Source organism: Schistocerca americana, chromosome 1, assembly GCF_021461395.2.
Source record: "Schistocerca americana isolate TAMUIC-IGC-003095 chromosome 1, iqSchAmer2.1, whole genome shotgun sequence".
NCBI lineage: Eukaryota > Metazoa > Arthropoda > Insecta > Orthoptera > Acrididae > Schistocerca > Schistocerca americana.
Window position 1 is genome coordinate 1,132,746,674 of NC_060119.1, and position 19,473 is coordinate 1,132,766,146.

Below are 19,473 nucleotides of genomic sequence, written 5' to 3' on the forward strand. Positions count from 1 at the left end.
CTGTTTTCTCCAAAGGCCTCCTTAATTTTTTTGAGTTGGCAGCTATCTTCCTCCCAGTGAGGTATGCTTCTAAATCTTTACATTTGTCCTCTAACCATTGCCCTCAAGCCATTTTGCACTTACCGTCGATTTCATTTTCTAGTCTTTTGTTTTCCCTTTTGCCAGCTTCATTTGATACATTTTTATATTTTCTCTTTCCATGAGTTAATTTCATCATCTCCTGTGTAACTACTACTCATCAGTTACCTTTCTTGCCATTATCAATAAGTGACATGTAAACTGAACATTATAAGTCTATATAACCTTCAACATGAAAGATGGTAGTCTGATGCGTATTTTTTCATCTGTGGGTTTTATTTGCCAATGTTTGAACGTACAAAACAGTACTGTAGTATTCGATACACCCCCAAATAGTAATTAAATATACGATACAAGGCCCATTACTATACAAAATAGTATTGTAGTATCTGATACACGTCAAAAACAGTATTTTGCTATGCGATGCAAGGCCTTTTAAGTTACAGCTATAAGGAAAGTTCGACGAGAGGAGGTGGGACCCTTTAGCGACGTAGGCCCTATCTGATTCCACCCAGTGTGAAGGCTTGCCGGGTTTCTGAGAGAAGACTGCCTCCGCTGTTGCAGGTCTTTTTGCAATGACGCCGCTGACGCTGCTATGGGTGACGGCGCTGACGGGCGGTCTGGTGGCCGGGCAGCCGCCGCCGCCCCCGCCGCCGTCGCTGCGGCCACTGGCGCTGCTGCTGCAGCCGCCGCCCGCCGCCGCCAACCTCATCCCCGGCGGCAGGTACGCCGCCTCCCGCCCCGGACTCAGCGTCGGCGCCCACGGAAACAACGGCCGCAGCCACGATAAGCCCGCGGCATTCTCAGGTGAGAGGACTGCCTCCTCTACCCAGTGCGGGTACTGGCTGAAGCCTCGTTTGGACTGGACCGAACACGAGAAAGGCTAACATTCTGTCTCGTGTAAATGATACGCGAGTGTGAGCGAACTGTGTTGAGTCACGCTCTGTTATCTGCTGGTCTTCGCTCGTGTTCCTCTGGCTGTCGGGCTTTCAGCAAACCACTGAAGGAAATACGCGTCCTCTCCACTTCGGCGTCAGCAGTCACAAAGCTTTTCTCTGCTATCGTGTCTACATCTGTTGTTGACATGAGTTGAGTGATCGATGGGATGATGTTTAGAGAATGTAATGTTGCTGATAGAAGAATATAGATATCAGTGCACAAATGTCGAAAGAGAAAAATATATAAACAAATATGTACCTCCTAGCCTTTTACCTGCTGCTTTGCCTGCCTATGCCAATGGCACACATCTCCTGCTCCCATCCCTCCCTGTCCACCTCTTCCTCCCCTTCTCTGTTTGTCCATATCATCCTCCCATCTCTACCTGTCCATTTCCTCCTTCCCCCTCTCTGTCCATTTCCTTGTCACTCCTTTATCACTGTATTTCGTTGTTCCCTCTCAATTTATCCGTCTCCTCCTCCTTCCCTTTTTCCCTATTAGGCTACACACATTTGCTCATATAGCCCCTGGAATGCATCGCAATACTATCCACAAACGTGCCTGTCATATAGTCCAGCTTAGCTGACAGGGGTTACCAAACCTACTCGCCCCTGTCCCACGACTATGGGAGGTAGGTGGTTCTTACCCCTGCAGTTCTACCTCCCCAGACAATAACTAGTATGTTTACCAAATTTGGCTCAAACTGATTCAGTGTTTCAGAAGGAGATGTGAAATGTACACACACACACACACACACACACACACACACACACACACACACACACACACATACACAAACAAACACACACACACACACTGGCCTTTTCCACACAGCTTCACCTGTTTAAGCATTTGACACATATATCAAACACATCTCTTCCCACCTTCTTGCTCTCTACCTCCATCTGTCTGTCCACAACATCCTCCCTCCTCTGTCTACCTCCTCCTCCCCTGTCAATCTGTCTCTTCATATCTTACTCCCCCTCTCCCTACCATATCTTTCTCCCCTCCCTCTGTCCATATCCTCCTCCTCCTCTTCCATTTCCCACCTACGTGGCTCATGCAATCCCTTCCTCCCCTCTCTCTTTCCTCCCCTCACTCTGTTTATACCATCCTCTATCCATCTTAAACTGTCCCCAGCCACCATTTGGCAACTGTATCCCCTGCAGTACAGTTCAATAGAGCAGGTCTCTGCTACTTCCACAACATGCCTGTCATTCAGGGAAGGCTACAAATCAGGGGCCTGAAATTCATTTCCTTCCCCCTGACATACTGACCACCACCAAAAACAGGTAGATAAAACAGGCTAATATTACTTCAACACAACATGCATGTCATTCTTGTAGTGTAGTCTACATGTCAGGGACTGGAAAACTGTTTCTTGCCCCTGATATGTATATTGCCCTGCATAGCAAATTGATTGGGCAGGCCAATACTGCTCCCACACAGCATGTCTTTCAAGCAGAGCATGGGTGCGGAGAAACACTTTTTACCCAGTATTTTCACTTTTGTTGGAGCTAACAGATCGAAGTGCTGATAACCAGAAGACCTGCTGTTTCTGTACCATATTTGGTTGAAGTCGATCCAGGGATTTGGGAGGAGATTCCAGACATACACACATAAATATACTTTGGTTTATATGTAAAACTGATGATAATGTGGAATAAATCTAAAGAGATATTAAAGACTTGGTCATTATTGTTGCTTATGTTTGTGGTAACTGATGTTGTACTGTTATCATAGGGATTTTTGATGACAAGTAAAATTAGTTTACCTGGTATGTAGTCCCCTATACAGCAGATTTTATTAACACAAACCATTTTATTAGGCAGCTTATGTCATTCCCTTAATCATATTTTATTCACAATATGTTTCTTATATGTACTTTAATAAAATCACTGTGCTTTGCATATACCATTGCAGGCATCAGAAACTATCTGAGACACAGCAGCTATTTAGATCGGAAAACATCACCAATGTATACGTCTGAGGATGGTAATGACCAGAGTGTAAATACTAGCCTTCCTTTAGGTTATGTTGCTCGTCGGTAATTAATGTTCTGTTAGGTGTGCCCAAATGAAAATGAGATTTCAGTTGTATGTTAAGAAATTTTAATAGCAAAATTACAATCCCAGCACGTAGGAAGTGAGTGGAGGGCTTCGTTGTACAAACTCCAGAGTTACTGATGGATCTAGTTGCCCGCGGTTTCCTGCACTTCCGCATCACCCTCTTGACGTTTTAGAGACTGTTTTAAGGGGCCGAAGATGTGCGAATCACCTGGGGAGATATCAGGGCTGTAAGGAGGATGTTCCAGTGGCGGCAGGAAGGGCATTCGGCCACCCTTGACCCCGCGTTGGCGTGGGACAAGGCCCAAAGAAAGATAGAAAAGGGAGAATGTTGCAGGCCGTCCGGAAATTTCTGAAGGAGCTTTATGATATCGTCTACACTTCTCGCCTCATAACGCTGACACCATAGGAATGTTGTGAAACATGCAAGACACTTCTCTCGATACACCTCTTTCACCTTATGATAAATTTGTGAAGCGTGCTCCGCTCCTGCTAGAAGAAATTGGCTAACCGTTCCTTGTGCTGATTTGGAGGAATCCATCATACAACGAACGGTGGCAAAAACTCTCCGGAAATGAGAAAATTGCTGCGAAGCCGTTAACTCTGCTTGTGCAACTGGGAAAACCGTCACACCGTCTCCCGGTAAACACGTTCTACTACTGTGATTACGTACAACGCCGCAACAGTGAAGGTCTCCTTTTCAGTTGTGCATAAATTCTAGTTTTAAATTTCCTCGACTGTAATGGCGAGCCAAGGAAGTGCTTGAACGACGTGTGTGCGAAGCTTTGGAATAAAAGCTGAGGAAAGTTGGCGTTGCAATTAATGCTCTACCTCCACGTATTTCACGTTTATGTACAAAATGAGGCTCCTCACCTATTTTTTTCTCATGCCATGTTTTTTGCTTCAACAAAAACACTGCGTCCGCCATGCAAAATGTTCGTCCCTGAGTGTCAAAGTTTTGCATAGTATCTCTAAGAGTACAGTGTTGTATCGTGAAAAAAAAAAAAAAAAAAAAAAAAACAGCAACGCAGCGTTCGAATGCTATGTTCGTTATACCGTGGTCTCCTCCAACCCACCTAGTGTAAACACTTGTTTACAGATACAAGCGAATTGTAGTCAACACTGGCGAGTTGTCTACAAATGCTCATTCGCTAGCTTTTACATACGAGGGCTGTTCGGAAAGTAAGGTCCGATTGGTCGCGAAACGGAAAACATAGTAAAAACCAAAATTTTTTTTATTCGCAACAGTTAGCCTTACCTTCCGAGTACCTCTCTACATAGTCGCCTCTCCGACTTATAGATTTGTTGTGGGGCTGTACAAACTTTCCACTACCCTCGTCACAGAAAGCAGCCGCCTGTGCTTTTCGCCAATTCTGTACGCCTGTCTGCCTTTCGTTGTTTGCTTCAAAATGTTTTCTTCGTAACCAGCGGTTCATGTGAACAGAGATGAACAATGGAGAGAGCCAATTACGGGCTATACTGTGGGCGATCAAACACTTCGCATCGAAAACGCTGCAGGAGCTTCATTGCCCCTGCAGAGTGCGGCTGAAAATCGTCTTGAAGAAAGAAACTCATGACATTTATGTTGTCTGGGCTGCATAGCTTCAGGCAAAATCTCTCACCATACCCACATACCTGGCGGGAGACACTGTTGTTTTAGTCATTTCTACATGATCACTTTGCGCTCTGAACTGAAAGAGCGACGTGAAGCCATCGGCAGGTACACTTCAGACACTGCCCAACACATCTGTGCAAAGTTTCATTGGATTTTCACAGTGGTTTCATTTCGCGCCTAATCGGACCTTATTTTCCGAATACGCCTAGTACATTCGTTCCGTTCTAAACCAGGTTTTAGTTATCGGCGGCTATCCGCGGTAATATTTCCTTGAATATCCACAGTTGTACCAGCAATTACTTTTTGGTTAAAAGTGGCAGGACAGCGTCAACATTACTGTTTTTGTCTATTTCCATCTACAAATGATCTGTTATAAGTCTCTACACCACTATTAGTATCCACGACTGAATGGCACTGTGTCACCTTTCAGGTAACTGGCCGTTCGTGTTTCCGTCTTCCGGGAAGGCTGCGACGAAGACGTCGACGCCGACGACGACGAGCGCGCCTCCAGCGGCTACTAAGAGCACTACCAAGGAGGCACCCCCGGCGCCTTCGGAGACTATTTTGCCGCTGCGTTCTGGGCCGGCACCCGACAGGGCCGCCGACATCACAGCCGTCGACGGTTTTTCTCAGGTGACTGTCAGAACAGATACCCATTAGCGCTCCCGTCTCTACCAAAGCTGGAAACGTCTCCAGGAAGGCATCATTAAAGGCCTTCTGAGATACTTAACGTTAATGTGCTACGCTACCATCACCAGATAAAACGGAAAAACAAGTACTTCTTCCATCAGTATCTGTTTGAATGATAGAACATATTTCAACTAAATTCGTTCTAGCAGATATCAAATTCACTGTTTCTTCGCTCTCCCTCGGCTTATTCTTCCAAGCAGGTATCAGACATTGAAAGGTCTCTGTTAGATTCCTTTCATGCTATTTTCCTCGATCTGTTTTTGTTTACGTCATACATTCCACCTCTGCAATTTACTGCGGTATTTCTAAATTTATCTGGGAGGAGACTGAGCAATGGAATATGTTATATTGACACATAAATACGAACAACTTGTCATACAACACTTTCAAAGACATTTTTTATATGTAATTGGTATCATACAGTTTCATATGGAACCCACAGCCGCCACCGCCTCCTTTACATAGTGAATATGATGTCTTGAGATACTGTCATCTCCTTCCCTTCTGGTGTGAAAGGATGAGTAAGTGAGAGTATTTGTAGTCGCATGCTCGGTGGTAGCAGAGATGTCTGTCTGCTAGAGGTTTGTCTCCTTGGTGTGGTTCTGTCCGTCCCTCGTCAAGTTGGTACAGGAAGCCGCCTCTCTGGTCACTTCCCATTGTATCTGTGGGACACCTTCAGAAGGGGCCCACCCTGGTCAGTCTGTAGCCTATTTCTGAAGTGGTAAGATCTCCGGGTAAGCGCGTGCCTGGTGAGTCCGAAGGACAACGGAATTCTTAAGTTCAGCCTAACTGAAAAATTAATCACTTTTGTTACAGGTCTACATCGAAAATGTTTTTATATTATTTTAAATCGTGACGCAGTGCAGTTTCAGTGTTAGTTTCAGAATGTATTTCGGTAGTGGCTTTGTCTCCACTCGAATAAAGGAAAGTGGAAGCACGTGGTTTTGAGGCGTAATTGTAATTAAGATCATCGGTCTTTAGTGAGAATGTGCGTGCGATTGTAAGCTTTCCTCTCGATAAAATTTTTCAAATTACTAATTTTCTTTATGTTCAATCCACGTGGTGTGTGCTTTGTGGTACCAGTACCACGTGCTCGTAAAATTGTTTGATCCATCAGGTTAATACTACGGCGTTAGTAACGCAGTTCGGAAGTTTCTCTTGTAACTGATGTTTCCATTTAATTTCTTTTATTATTAAAATTATTGTGGAATTACACATTTCTGTAAATATAGTTGACCACGTGGAGCTTGTGGTGTAGTAACAAAACTGGCCCTCAGCTACTCTTCTGGATAATACGTCGGGTATTCAAACGTAATTAATCGGTACTACGAGCAGTTCTTCCTGTTTCACATCCCTTTTGAAAGATTTCATAGGCCATTTGGTAAGACTGTGGATATATCTCACCACGTTTTCTTTATATAAACTTACTATACCAGTCTGTGGTTATCCCTTAGGAACAGGACTACGGCACGAGCCTATTTTCTTTGTCTTAAATAGAATCGATTGGTTGTGGTTCATTTACTTTTGTGTACCCTTCAACGATCTTTGTGCGTTAGTTTTGAATGTGGTATTGCACCCTGTTTTCCATTCTTTGTTTCCTATTCCTTGTTTCCTATTTTTTTTGTTTCCTGTTCTTAGAAAGTCACGTTTTCCTAACATTAAATAAGGCACCAGCTTTGAGTCGGGCTTACCATGTTGTACCTTTCATTGAACACTGATAAACTTTAAAATAAATATCAAAGTTTAAACTTACTTTATTTTTCTTAAGTTTAATTTTCCCTGTCATCTGTTTAGTTAAAATAATAATTAAAATTTTATAAAAATGAGCTGAAAGTGTACGTGACTATTCCGGAAAATAAAAAATTCATAACAGTAGTAAAAATTTGTCAGTCACGCACGGATACTTTCCACACTAGGTGCGAACGCTTTTTAAAAACATTAGGCTCATTATAATATTCGTACGAATTTAATAACAGACAATAAAAGTAGCTGACGTTCCTGGAGTTCGTAACGCCTGCTGCTTTCTCCGCCGGCACTTACCATCGTGGTGTGATGTCTGATGATGGTCAGTAACTGACCGAAACCAGTATCCACGAAAGTAAAGGTTTCTTGCCGTCTATATTGTCTACGGTCATTTAAAAGATGTTTATGTATTGCCTATTCAGTGCTTTCTGCGTGTCGTTTGGGTGAGTGCTTTAGCCTTCGACAGCAGAAAGTGCAAGGTGCCTGCCGCACTTGCCAGCTCAACATAGTCTATTTAATATTACGCCTTGTAGGCAAAATAACACAAGAAACCACAGTGGCAATGAGAGATCACTCATATTGCTCTGTGCACTTTCAGGTAACGATCAGTTACCCAAAATAATAATAAAGAATTATATCAATCTCTCTCCACTTGGGAATGTTTCAAATGATGACATCTGTTTTACAAAGAAAAATACCGTCACGGCAAGACCTCAGTTCAGAAATGTAGAAACGTACTGACGATATTTGTTAACTATGGGACAACCAGTTAGTTGCAAGGAAGAGAAGGAGACACGAAAAGCATTCATATTAAATTAAAATATTCTCTCAGCACAGTTACAAATCATTGGGTACGAGATAATAAAAATAGTCTCGATCGCGTTTTCAGATTTTTATTATTCGTTAGCAACCGGTTTTGGCCCTTTCCTCATACCATCTTCCGGCGTTATTAGTCAGACACGCCCATTACACTGGAGAACTGTATATCTGCTCACTGCTGTCAGTTCCATGTCACTTTGATAACAACGATTTCATGCAACGTTATCTTTATGAATGTCATGTGAGTGAAATGAATTCAGTTCATACATGTATCCATGGTGGCAGGAGAGACAAAAACCCCCACTAAATCCATTCCCCTGGAGGTCTCATTCCATTTACACAGGTTTGGCAACGCAACTTCTATCTGCTCCTGGACCTGGTGATGTAAGTTGGTTTGCCTATCTTAGGGTGGATTAAATACACTACTGGCCATTAAAATTGCTACACCATGAAGATGATGTGCTACAGACGCGAAATTTAACCGACAGGAAGAAGATGCTGTGATATGCAAATGATTATCTTCTCAGAGCATTCACACCTACAACGTGCTGAGATGAGGAAAGTTTCCAACCGATTTCTCATACACAAACAACAGTTGACCGGCGTTGCCTGGTGAAACGTTGTTGTGATGACTCGTGAAAGGAGGAGAAATACGTACTATCACGTTTCCGACTTTGATAAAGGTCAGATTGTAACCTATCGCGATTACGGTATATCGTATCGCGACATTGCTGCTCGCGTTGGTCGAGATCCAATGACTGTTAGCAGAATATGGAATCGGTTTCAGGAGGCTAATAGGAAACGCTGTGCTGGATCCCAACGGCCTCGTATCACTAGCAGTCGAGATGACAGGAATCTTATCCGCATGGCTATAACGGATCGTGCAGCCACGTCTCGATCCCTGAGTCAACAGATGGGGACATTTCAAGACAACAACAATCTGCACGAACAATTCGATGACGTTTGCAGCAGCATGGACTATTAGCTCGGAGACCATGGCTGCGGTTACCCATGACGCTGCATCACAGACAGGAGCGCCTGCAATGGTGTACTCAACGACGAACCTGGGGGCACTAATGGCAAAACGTCATTTTTTCGGATGAATAAAGGTTCTGTTTACAGCATCATAATGGTCGCATCAGTGTTTGGCGACATTGCAGTGAACGCACATGGGAAGCGTGTATTCGTCATCGCCATACTGGCGTATCACCCGGCGTGATGGTAAGGGGTGCTATTGGTTACACGTCTCGGTCAGCTCCTGTTCGCATTGACTGCACTTTGAACAGTGGACGTTACATTTCAGATGGGTTACGACCCGTCGCTCTACCCTTCATTCAAACCCTGCGAAACCCTACATTTCAGTAGGATAATGCACGACCGCATGTTGCAGGTCCTGTATTGGCCTTTCTGGATACAGAAAATATTCGACTTCTGCCCTGGCCAGCGCATTCTCCAGATCTCTCACCAATGGAAAACGTCTGGTCAATGGTGGCCGAGCAACTTGCTCGTCACAATTCGCCAGTCACTACTCTTGATGAACTGTGGTATAGTGTTGAAGCTGCATGGGCAGCTGTACCTGTACACGCCATCCCAGCTCTGTTTGACTCAATGCCCAGGCGTATCAAGGCCGTTATTACGGCTAGAGGTGGTTGTTCTGGGTACTGATTTCTCAGGATCCATGCACCCAAATTGCGTGAAAATGTGTTCACATGTCAGTTCTAGTATAATATATTTGTCCAATGAATACACGTTTATCATCCGCATTTTTTCTTGGTGTAGCAATTTTAATGGCCAGTAGTGTAATTTCCGGCCAGTTTTGTTTTGCTGACCCTCTCCTTCTGATGTGTAGTTGAAGTATACATCAAGATGTCCTTTGGAATAAAATTTTCACTCTGCAGTGGAGTGTGCACTGATAAGAAACTTCCCTGCAGATTAAAACTGTGTGCCGGACCGAGACTCGAATTCGGTACCTTTGCCTTTCGCAGGCAAGTGCTCTGTCAGCTGACCTACCCAAGCACGACTCACGACCCGTCCTCACAGCTGTTATTCCACCAGTACCTCGTCTCCTACCTTGCCCGCGAAAGGCAAAGGTCCCGAGTTCGATTCTCGGTCCGGCACACAGTTTTAATCTGATCTGCAAAGAAGTTTCGAGATGTCCTTTATCAGTTACATGCATGCTGTAGAGCATCCAGTAGTTGAGCACTGATTGTGTCTCCCAGATATGTGCTGTATGTAGTTAGCATGTGCGATTACACCAAGTGATATTTCATTGGTGTAGTTGAACTGCCAAATGACACGTTCATCTCTGATCACATACACAGACAGCTTTGCTGGATCCCTCACCAGCTCATTGTAAACGTTGTTCAGTAAATGTAGTAGACACAGGCCAAGCTAAGAGACCTGATCCCAGAATCCTCAAGTAACGCTCATCTTTTCAAAAATGGTTCAAATGGCTCTGAGCACTATGGGACTTAACATCTGTGGTCATCAGTCCCCTAGAACTTAGAACTACTTAAACCTAACTAACCTAAGGACAACACACACATCCATGCCCGAGGCAGGATTCGAACCTGCGACCGTAGCAGTCGCGCGGTTCCGGACTGAGCGCCTAGAACCGCTAGACCACCGCGGCCGGCTCATCTTTTCACCCTCTCGATGTCTTAGTTAGACACAATCATTCCTTCTCGCGTTCACGTGATTTCGACAGTTCAGTGCCGTTACTAATTCACTATTTCGAAATCTCAGCTGTCAATAGTGAGGCAAAGCGACGTAGGTCAAGGCAGGACAAATTTTCTTATGATTCTGTCATTCTCGATGGAGAGAAATCTTATCATGTAAAAATAACTTCGGCCATACACCGGGGGGCTGTTATGAGACCATTACATTTTCACAATATATACGCCGCGCGGGATTAGCCGAGCGGTCGAGGGCGCTGCAGTCATGGACTGTGCGGCTGGTCCCAGCGGAGGTTCGAGTCCTCCCTCGGGCATGGGTGTGTGTGTTTGTCCTTAGGATAATTTAGGTTAAGTAGTGTGTAAGCTTAGGGACTGATGACCTTAGCAGTTAAGTCCCATAAGATTTCACACACATTGGAACAATATATCCAAACGACCCAGAGGATATACTCAGAAGTCCCGGGGGGTTTACGACTCAGAAGTCCCGTGGGGTTTTACGAGGATGATGCTGTTATATACAGAGAAGTCGCGACGGTATCGAGACGCAAGGAGACCTGCAGAGGATCGACATTAATTGCTGGGGGTTGGAAGTTGGCCCTGAACAGAACAAATTTCACGCACTGCGCACAAATATGCAGAAAAGTCCACTTAAAATTTTAGAAAGCATTCTTGGAACACAGGAATCGGTATAAAATGCTAAAAATCAAATACAAACAGTCTCGATCGCATTTGTCAGATTCGTTATTTGTTACAACTGGTTTCGGCCCTTCCCTCAAACCATTTTCAGGCTTTTCCCCGCCGTCGCCATTACAGCTGCTGCTGGCGGCAGACGGAGCGGGATGCATCGAAGTAAGGATGTCCCTAAGTAACGGTGTCAATAAGTAACTATGTCAGTGACATCCTTACTTCTACGGATCTCGCTCCGTCCGAAACTGGTTTCTAACAAATAAAAAGTCTGAAAACGCGCTTATTTGATTTTTAGAAAAATCCATTATGTGATTACATGACTGCAAGAAAATCACTGTAAGCAATCGTATCCGTTAAATATATGGAAATAAGCATGAGTATCGATTTTAAGTGGAACTACCGCATGAAACTAATCGCAGATGAGGCAGATACCAGACTGAGGTAAATTACAAAAATCCTCGGAAAGTGTAGTCTATCTTTGTTCAACCAATAATTGAACATTGTGCGTCACTCTGGGATCAGGTACAAATGATAAAAGTAGAGGAAAGTAGGGAAGATGCAAAGAAGAGTAGCGCCTCTCGTCGGGGGGGGGGGGGGGGGGGAGGGGGGAGCACGAAAGCGTCCTGGTGACGCCAACTGCAGTGGCAGACCCTGCAAGAGAGGCGTTTTGCATCGCATCCCGATGTGGCCTACTGATAGAATTCCGAGTACGTTCTCGTATAAAAGAGTTCTTTTCCCTACGTTCTCGCGGAAAGGCCACGAAGGTAAAATTAGAAATATTCGAGTTCAAACGGATTCTAACCAACAATCTTTCTTTCCGCGAGCCATTCGTGACTGGAACAGGAAATGAGCGAGACGTTAGAGTGGTATACAAAGTACCCTCCGCCACACATCATGAAGTGACTTGCGTAGTATAGAATATCTGGTCATTCTTATTGGCGATATACATCCCAGCAAATTAGCTTACCACGCCTGTTTTCATTCTCTGCTTTCATATGACATCATATTCTGGGGTAACTCGCCATTGAGTAAAAGAGTGTTCATTGCAAAAAAGCGTGTAATCAGAATAATTGCTGAAGCTTATCCAAGATCATCCTGCAGACACTTCTTTGAAGAGCTAGGGATCCTCACTGTAGCCTCCCAATATATATATACTCACTTATTAAATTTGGTATTAACAATCCGAACGAATTCAAAAGTAATAGCAATGTTCTTGTCTACAACACTAGGAGAAAGGATGATATTCACTACTCAAGGTTAAATCTAACTTTGGCTCAGAAGGGAGTAAATTATGCTGCCACAAAAGTCTTTGGTCACTTACCTAATAGCATCAAAAGTCTGACAGATAGCCATATAGCATTTAAAAGGAAATTAAAAGAATTTCTAAATGGCAACTCCTTCTACTCATTAGATGAATTTTTGGATATAGTAAGTGGGTAATTTCCCCATTAAAAAAGTATTAAGTGTCATGTAATATTTTGTGTAATGTAATATCTTGCATAGACACCTTTTATTAACCTGACACGTTCCACATCATTACGAAGTGTTGCATTCATGATCTATGGAACAATTACTAATCTAATGTAATCTCTAATCAAAAGTATCCGGACGCTCATCGCCTTCATAACGGCTTGAACTCTGCCAAGAATACCTTGAATGAGATGTTGGAATGCCTGTGGAGGAATAGGAGCCCACTCTTTTTCAACAGTCGAAACCAGAGAAAGTAACGATGTTGGACCCTAGGGTCTGGAGCAAAGTCGACGTTCTGACTCATATCAAAGGTGTTCCATTGGGTTCATGTCTAGGCCACTGACAGGCCAGTTCATTTTATGGATGTTATTGTCCATAAACAATGCTTTTTTATGGCAGGGTGCATTGTCATACCGATACGACCAACCACCGTCTCGAAACTGTTCCTCAACTGCGCATTACCCTGCTGTAAAATTCTGGATTTAGCGCTTCATTGAGCTTAATGTGAGTACCACAGTCTAACCACGGTAAACGCCCCCCCTTTCCATGACACCACCGTCTCCGTATTTCGCCATTGGCACTGTATACTATGGTAGATAACGCCCTCCATGCGTTTGCCAAACCCAAAATCTTCCATTGGATTGCCACAAGATATAACGTGATTCATCACTCCAAATCAATAGTTTCCACTCATCCACCGTCCAGTAGTGTCGCTCTTAGCACCACCTCAAGCATCGCTTAGCACTGAGACCAGAAATGTGTGGATCTGAATGAGTTGCTTGACCATTGTACTCCATTCTTCTTAACTCTCCTGCACAGAGTCATTGTGCTAGCTGAACTACTGTATTTTGGAACTCTCGAGTGATTCCTTCCGTTGTTTTTATCCTATTGTCTTTACTACCAGCCTTTGCAATACTCGGCGGTCGCTGTCCATCAGTATGTGAGATCTACGTGGCCTTGGTTTGGTTTTGATTGTTCCTTCGCGTTTCCACTTCACAATCACATCACGAACTTGATTTGGACACTTGCAGAAGGGTTGATATGTCCCCAATGGATCTGTAGCTCAGGTGACATCTAATGAGTATCCCACGTTGGAAGTGACTGAGCACCCTTTGACCCACCCATTATTTTACTGTTACTGTTCCTGTACTAACACTTACTCCCCACCTCCATTTATACTTGCAGATATTGAAATAACCGATCTCGGAATTGAAAAGTAGCTACAATCGCTTAGTAGTGGAAAGGCGTCAGCAACAGATGAGATACCTATAAGATTCTATAAAGATTATGTGAAAGAACGTGCTCCCCTTTTAGCACTAATTTCTCATAGATCGCTTGAGCAACGAAAAAGTACAGGTCATTCCCGTTTTTAAGAAAGGCCGGAAGGCAGATCCGCACATTTATAGACCTATATCGTTGACGTCAATCTGTTGTAGAACTATGGAACATGTTTTATGCTAAAGAATTATGACTTTTTTGAAAATGAACATCTGTTCTATAAAAATCAAATACAGATCCTTCTGAAACTAGCTCGCTCTGTTCCTCCATGAGATCCACAGCGCAGTGGACAACGGTGCTCTGGCTGATGCCGTGTTCCTTGATTTCAGTAAGGCATATGACACCCCCATTGCCGTTTAATGAAGAAAAAATACGAGCTTACGGAGTATCGGAGCGGACTTGCCATTGGATTCAACAAGGCTTTCTTGCACATAGAACTCAACACGTCGCTCTTAACGGAACAAAATCGACAGATGTAAAGGTAATATCCGGAGTACCACAGGGAAGTGTGATAGGACCTTTGCTGTTTGCAATATATATATAAATGGTCTAGTAGAAAGCGTCAGATGCTCTTCAAGGTTATTCGCAGATGATGCAGTTGTTTATGCCAGAGTAGTAACGCTAAAAGACAGTAAGAATTTGCAGAACGACCTGTAGAGAACTGATGAACTTTGTAGACTCTGGCAGTTGATCCTGAACGTAAATAAAAGTAACATTGCGCACACATAGGAAAAGAAATCCACTGTTGTACAGCTACACTATTGATGACGAACAGCTGGAGACAGCGTCTACCGTAAAATTTCTAGGAGTAACTATACAGAGAGACCGTAAGTAGAATGACCACATAAAACAGACAGTGGGAAAAGCTGATACCAGACTCAGACTTAAGGAAATGTAACACATCCACAAAAGAAGTGGCTTATAAGGCGCTTATTCGCCAGATTCTTGAGTATTGTTCATCTATCTGGCATCCCTATCAGGTAGGACTGACAGAGAAGATCCAACGAAGAGTGGCACCTTTCGTCACGGGATCGTTTAGCTGGTGAGAGAGCGTTACGGAGATGTTAAACAAACCCCACTAGCAGACGTTACAAAGAAGGCGTTGTGCATCACAGAGAGAGTTATTATTGAAATTTTGGGACAGCACTTTTCAGAAGGTGTCGGAGAACATATTACTTCCCCCCCACATACATCTCGCGTATTGACCACGAGGAGAAAATTCGAGAAATTAGAGCCAATGCAACGAACTATCCGCAAGTGGAACAGGGTTGGAGGAATCAGATAGTGGTCCTGAAAGTACCCTCCACCACACACCGTTTGGTGGCTTTTTGAGTATGATGTAGATGTAGATCTGTTCCTCGGGTGACATTCCACGTTGGAAGTGACTGAACTCCCTCTGACCCGCCCATTTGACTCATACTGCTTCTGTACCAACATCTAGTCCCCATCTTCTTTTATACTGTTGGGTCCACCTGTCGTGACATCTGGTGGTCAGTTCGTCGAGTAGAGATGTCCAGATGCTTTTGATATGGTAGTGCAGGTGTGGACGTGCGGTGAGCCATATGACAGTGTTTTTGCTCTTCTAGGGGCATCCCAGAGGTGACGTATGTCACTGTGTTCGCAGGTGTTTGGGAGGGGCAACTCCGTGCTGGACGAGCCGCAGATATCTCGCTGCGTGTGGGCCATCGTGACCTGCTGCAGCCCCAACTCGAAGGCGGTGCGCTACGGCTGCTTCGAGCAGTCCGGCTGCCACGGCGCCTTCTGGGACACCAGCCCCTGCGAGCGGCACATCACCAGCTCTGCGCTCGAGGCCGCCCTCCACTTCTACCTCTAGACGGACCCACCACCGTCCCAGACTGCTCAGCAGCGGCGCTTCATCTCTCTTCGTCTATTGTGTGTACCAGAGCGGCAGGTTCTGTTTGCCGCTGGCCAAATGAAGGAGTGACGGGGAACTGGCGAAGAGCTAAACACCTCGTGTACCTGTCCTGCTGCACCCACAAATTTACACTTTCTCTCAGTTCTCTGCACTGTAGGGTAATGTCTACTGTTTAGTCTTCGGCTGCATCCACCGAATGACGGATGCCAGAGGCAGATTTGGAGAAGGGAAGTAGAACTCACGCAAAGTAATCCGGCCTATGTTCAGAAACATAATCTCAGGCCTGGGCGACTCCATCTCTTTGTGCCAAAGACGCTTTGCACATCCTTCTTTCCTTCACTGTGTGCTTCAGCCATTAGGAGCAGCCCAGTGTCCTTTTTATTTTTTTTTTTGTTTTCTACTCTGGCGCTAATGATTTTAAACGTCTGTACTTGTCAAACTGTTGGCTGTACTGATATAAGATGCTAGAACGAACACTTACCGGCTGTAGCTTAGAAGTTCCGATATGGAAGACTTTGTGTATAGCTTTCAGCTGATCTGCACCTCCCCTCCTCTTCCCTACTGTGCCGTGGCCATTTACGAAGGGACTCTCTCCCACCACTACCGCTGTCACCTCCCCAGTCATGCCGCTCGCACAAGTAGAATCCGAGTTATTCTGCGCGCACCTTAGCTTAGTAGTTCATGTGTTCCTATTTCTGCTGAGGTCTCTTTGTTTTTTATCATTTTAAAACTTTTCATTCCCCACCTAGTGCCAGTTGTTCGAGTAATGACATGGCGTTGCGGCAGAGAGAGTCCCCATTGGGAATATTTGGAAGGAGATTCCTAGCTCTCACAGTGGCCTTAGAATCAAAGGAAATGGCAGATGGGGATTGATTTTAGTTAGTTTCGGCACAAACTGTACAAGATAAACAGTGTGAACACCTCATGAATGTGCCGCAAAATCGATCGCTTAATTGTTACAAGGCTTCTGATATAAACTACTCCAAATGTAGCATGTTATGTACAGTAAGACTGCGAGAAACACGGTAGTAAATGGACCGAGTCTCATTTCTGGCAAAAGCCGTCAAATTCCCTCTATACTTTTCACGAACTTCTACTGAGCCCAGTTCAAAGGAATGAAACTCGGCATAGAGGAAGCAGCAGTATTACGCCAATTCGATTGTATGGTTTTGCAAAAAACATCACTTCGAAATCTTACTGGTACACTAGTTATATGTTTTCAAAGCACGATCTGGCGCACAATTGTAACTTGTTATCTGCGTTTTTCTCATTCTATTGATTCTATCGTCCTCATTCTTCTTGCCCTTCTGTAAATGCTTCCTCTGAAAGATTATATCAGCAGCTCTATGTTGCATAGTCAAAATCAGTATCTGTAATGGCAGTGGATGACATATTGTAATCTCAGTGATACATGCGTTCACATGGGCGATCAGAAACTTACTGAAATTAGTTTCTTTCTCTAGTGCTCTCACTTTATTATTGACGTTTGACGAAGTTTCTACTTTCTTGTAATGGTTTTCGCCAAAATCTTGAAAAAAAAGGTCAACCGGTGGAAAGCAAAAGGTCACGTTGAATCGGGCTGGTCTTGTGAGCAGAGACAAAGTCAAGATTCGATGCCTGTACAGACTCGCTGCTTTGTGGGTTTCAGTGACTGTCAAAGTTCTCCTTCTGCTTGCTTGTGCTAAGTATCTGTAAGGAGAACGCCACAAAGGCGTCTGCCAACAAATGTGCTCGCTAGATGCTGAAATATACCTGTTCTTTCACAGAATATATATAACGTTTCTTCATAATAGTTCTTCTGAAACAATTTTTTTCCGAAACTTTTTCTGACCAAGTAAATACAAAGGAGTCTAGTGAGTATGAAGAATACAACTGTTGTGTTGCCAATATTGATATTTTTGTAACAAAATCAAAATTTTCTGCTGTAAATCATTTCCTTAACGCACTCATTTCAAAATGAAATGAACACAATTTGGACTGCATAGTAATATTTTATAGGTTAAAATCCTATCCTAAGATCTAATACAAGTAGCTTTTACATTTTTTGTATTCCAAATTAATTTTTAGTAACATATGAACATCTCGTTGAAAATAATTGTTGCTTTCTCACATATTAAGGTTGCTCTAGTCTTGTTTTGTAGCAGCTTTTGCTTCAGCTGAAGAAAATAAGATTATTTGGCTACATGTTTGATGCCATGTTTTCGTAGTGAATGCAGCAAACATTTGTATTACTGACACTTATATTGAATTATATACTTCAGGAAAAGACAGTTCAACGCTGTTACAACGGTAAAATTCAATGCTGAGCGTTGTTGTTTATTAAACCTTCAGCAATTTAATTTGATGGTAAATTTATTGTTATACTGTTTGACGCAAAGACATTAAGACGCAGAAATAGTCTTAATTTATTTATGTGCAAACTTTTGTTGTATTTTTAAAATTTATTGATAAACAGTGCCAGTTAAGGAAATATGAGATACACACCAACTGATTAATTCTATGGCACCCAGTGGAATTAAATAATTCAGTAGAATTAAATAATTTAGTTTTGTTAAGAATCTAAACTGACATAAGTCCATGTTTTGGGAGCCATAAATTGCCAAAGCTAATAATAGATAACAGTCCACAAGACAATGAATGTCTGAATTACCAGAAGTTTGAGTAGTAAATTAGTTTTTATTATTAAGACTAAATAAATAAATTCAGACCTGTAGTACATATCAAATATATTCTTGTTCCTTAACTAGTACAAATTTTTATCTTTTTTGTGACACTCTATAAGAGCTGTGATATTATTTACGATTACAACGGTGAGAGCAAAAAATGTTTTTTGTGCCAGATCATGCCTGTAAGAATTAAAAGCGCTTTCTTTTTAAGTGATTATTTCGTTAGTTTGTAAGTAAGTTCGTAATAAAACGATACTCTATCCTCTAAATAAAATTGTGTTTTAATTCCCACTACCGTTTCAACTCAAAATCATTTACATTCGCATAGAAGGATTAATTAGTAGTGGTCGTGCTGAACAATAAAGTATATAGTGTGAAAAGTTCAAAATTTCGTAGACATAACAACTAGACTTTTATGTATGGCATACTAAAATTCAGAAAGTAGTAGCTGGAGCAGAAAATAAGATATGAAAATTAAATAATGGTAACGTCAAGATCATTGTCTTCAGAAAAGACCAATTTAGCAATGCCTACACAATAAAGTGCAGTATGTTGGCTCAGCTGTTACAGGAAACCACTTTTATATTGAGGGGTTAAGTGAATAGTGGGTTGTTGTTTATGTATTTGCTAACACAGTACAACTTCCTTTATTAGCTTAGCACTTGCATTTCATTTCTGCACTGACCCACAGGTTTTAGGTTCAGTTTATCTAAGGACCAGTTACAAGTCGTCTGCTAACTCTGAAATATGACAAAAATACACTCCTGGAAATTGAAATAAGAACACCGTGAATTCATTGTCCCAGGAAGGGGAAACTTTATTGACACATTCCTGGGGTCAGATACATCACATGATCACACTGACAGAACCACAG

The 19,473-nt window shown here is 43.0% G+C and overlaps 1 protein-coding gene across 1 annotated transcript; it reads left to right on the forward strand.

Annotated features, from left to right (window-relative positions):
• Nucleotides 1–653: 653 nt before the first annotated feature.
• Nucleotides 654–18,849, forward strand: LOC124597149 (ran-binding protein 9). The gene is made up of 3 exons (XM_047135919.1): nt 654–885; nt 5,126–5,328; nt 15,682–18,849. Exons 1-3 carry the CDS (start codon nt 654–656, stop codon nt 15,889–15,891), a joined length of 645 nt encoding a protein of 214 aa, XP_046991875.1. The 3' UTR covers nt 15,892–18,849.
• Nucleotides 18,850–19,473: the final 624 nt, after the last annotated feature.

Coding starts and splice junctions, on each gene's coding strand:
- LOC124597149 (XM_047135919.1), top strand. CDS start 654: ATGACGCCGCTGACGCTGCTATGGGTGACGGCGCTGACGGGCGGTCTG. Junction 886..5,125: donor TAAGCCCGCGGCATTCTCAG/GTGAGAGGACTG, acceptor GTCACCTTTCAG/GTAACTGGCCGTTCGTGTTT. Junction 5,329..15,681: donor CCGTCGACGGTTTTTCTCAG/GTGACTGTCAGA, acceptor CTGTGTTCGCAG/GTGTTTGGGAGGGGCAACTC.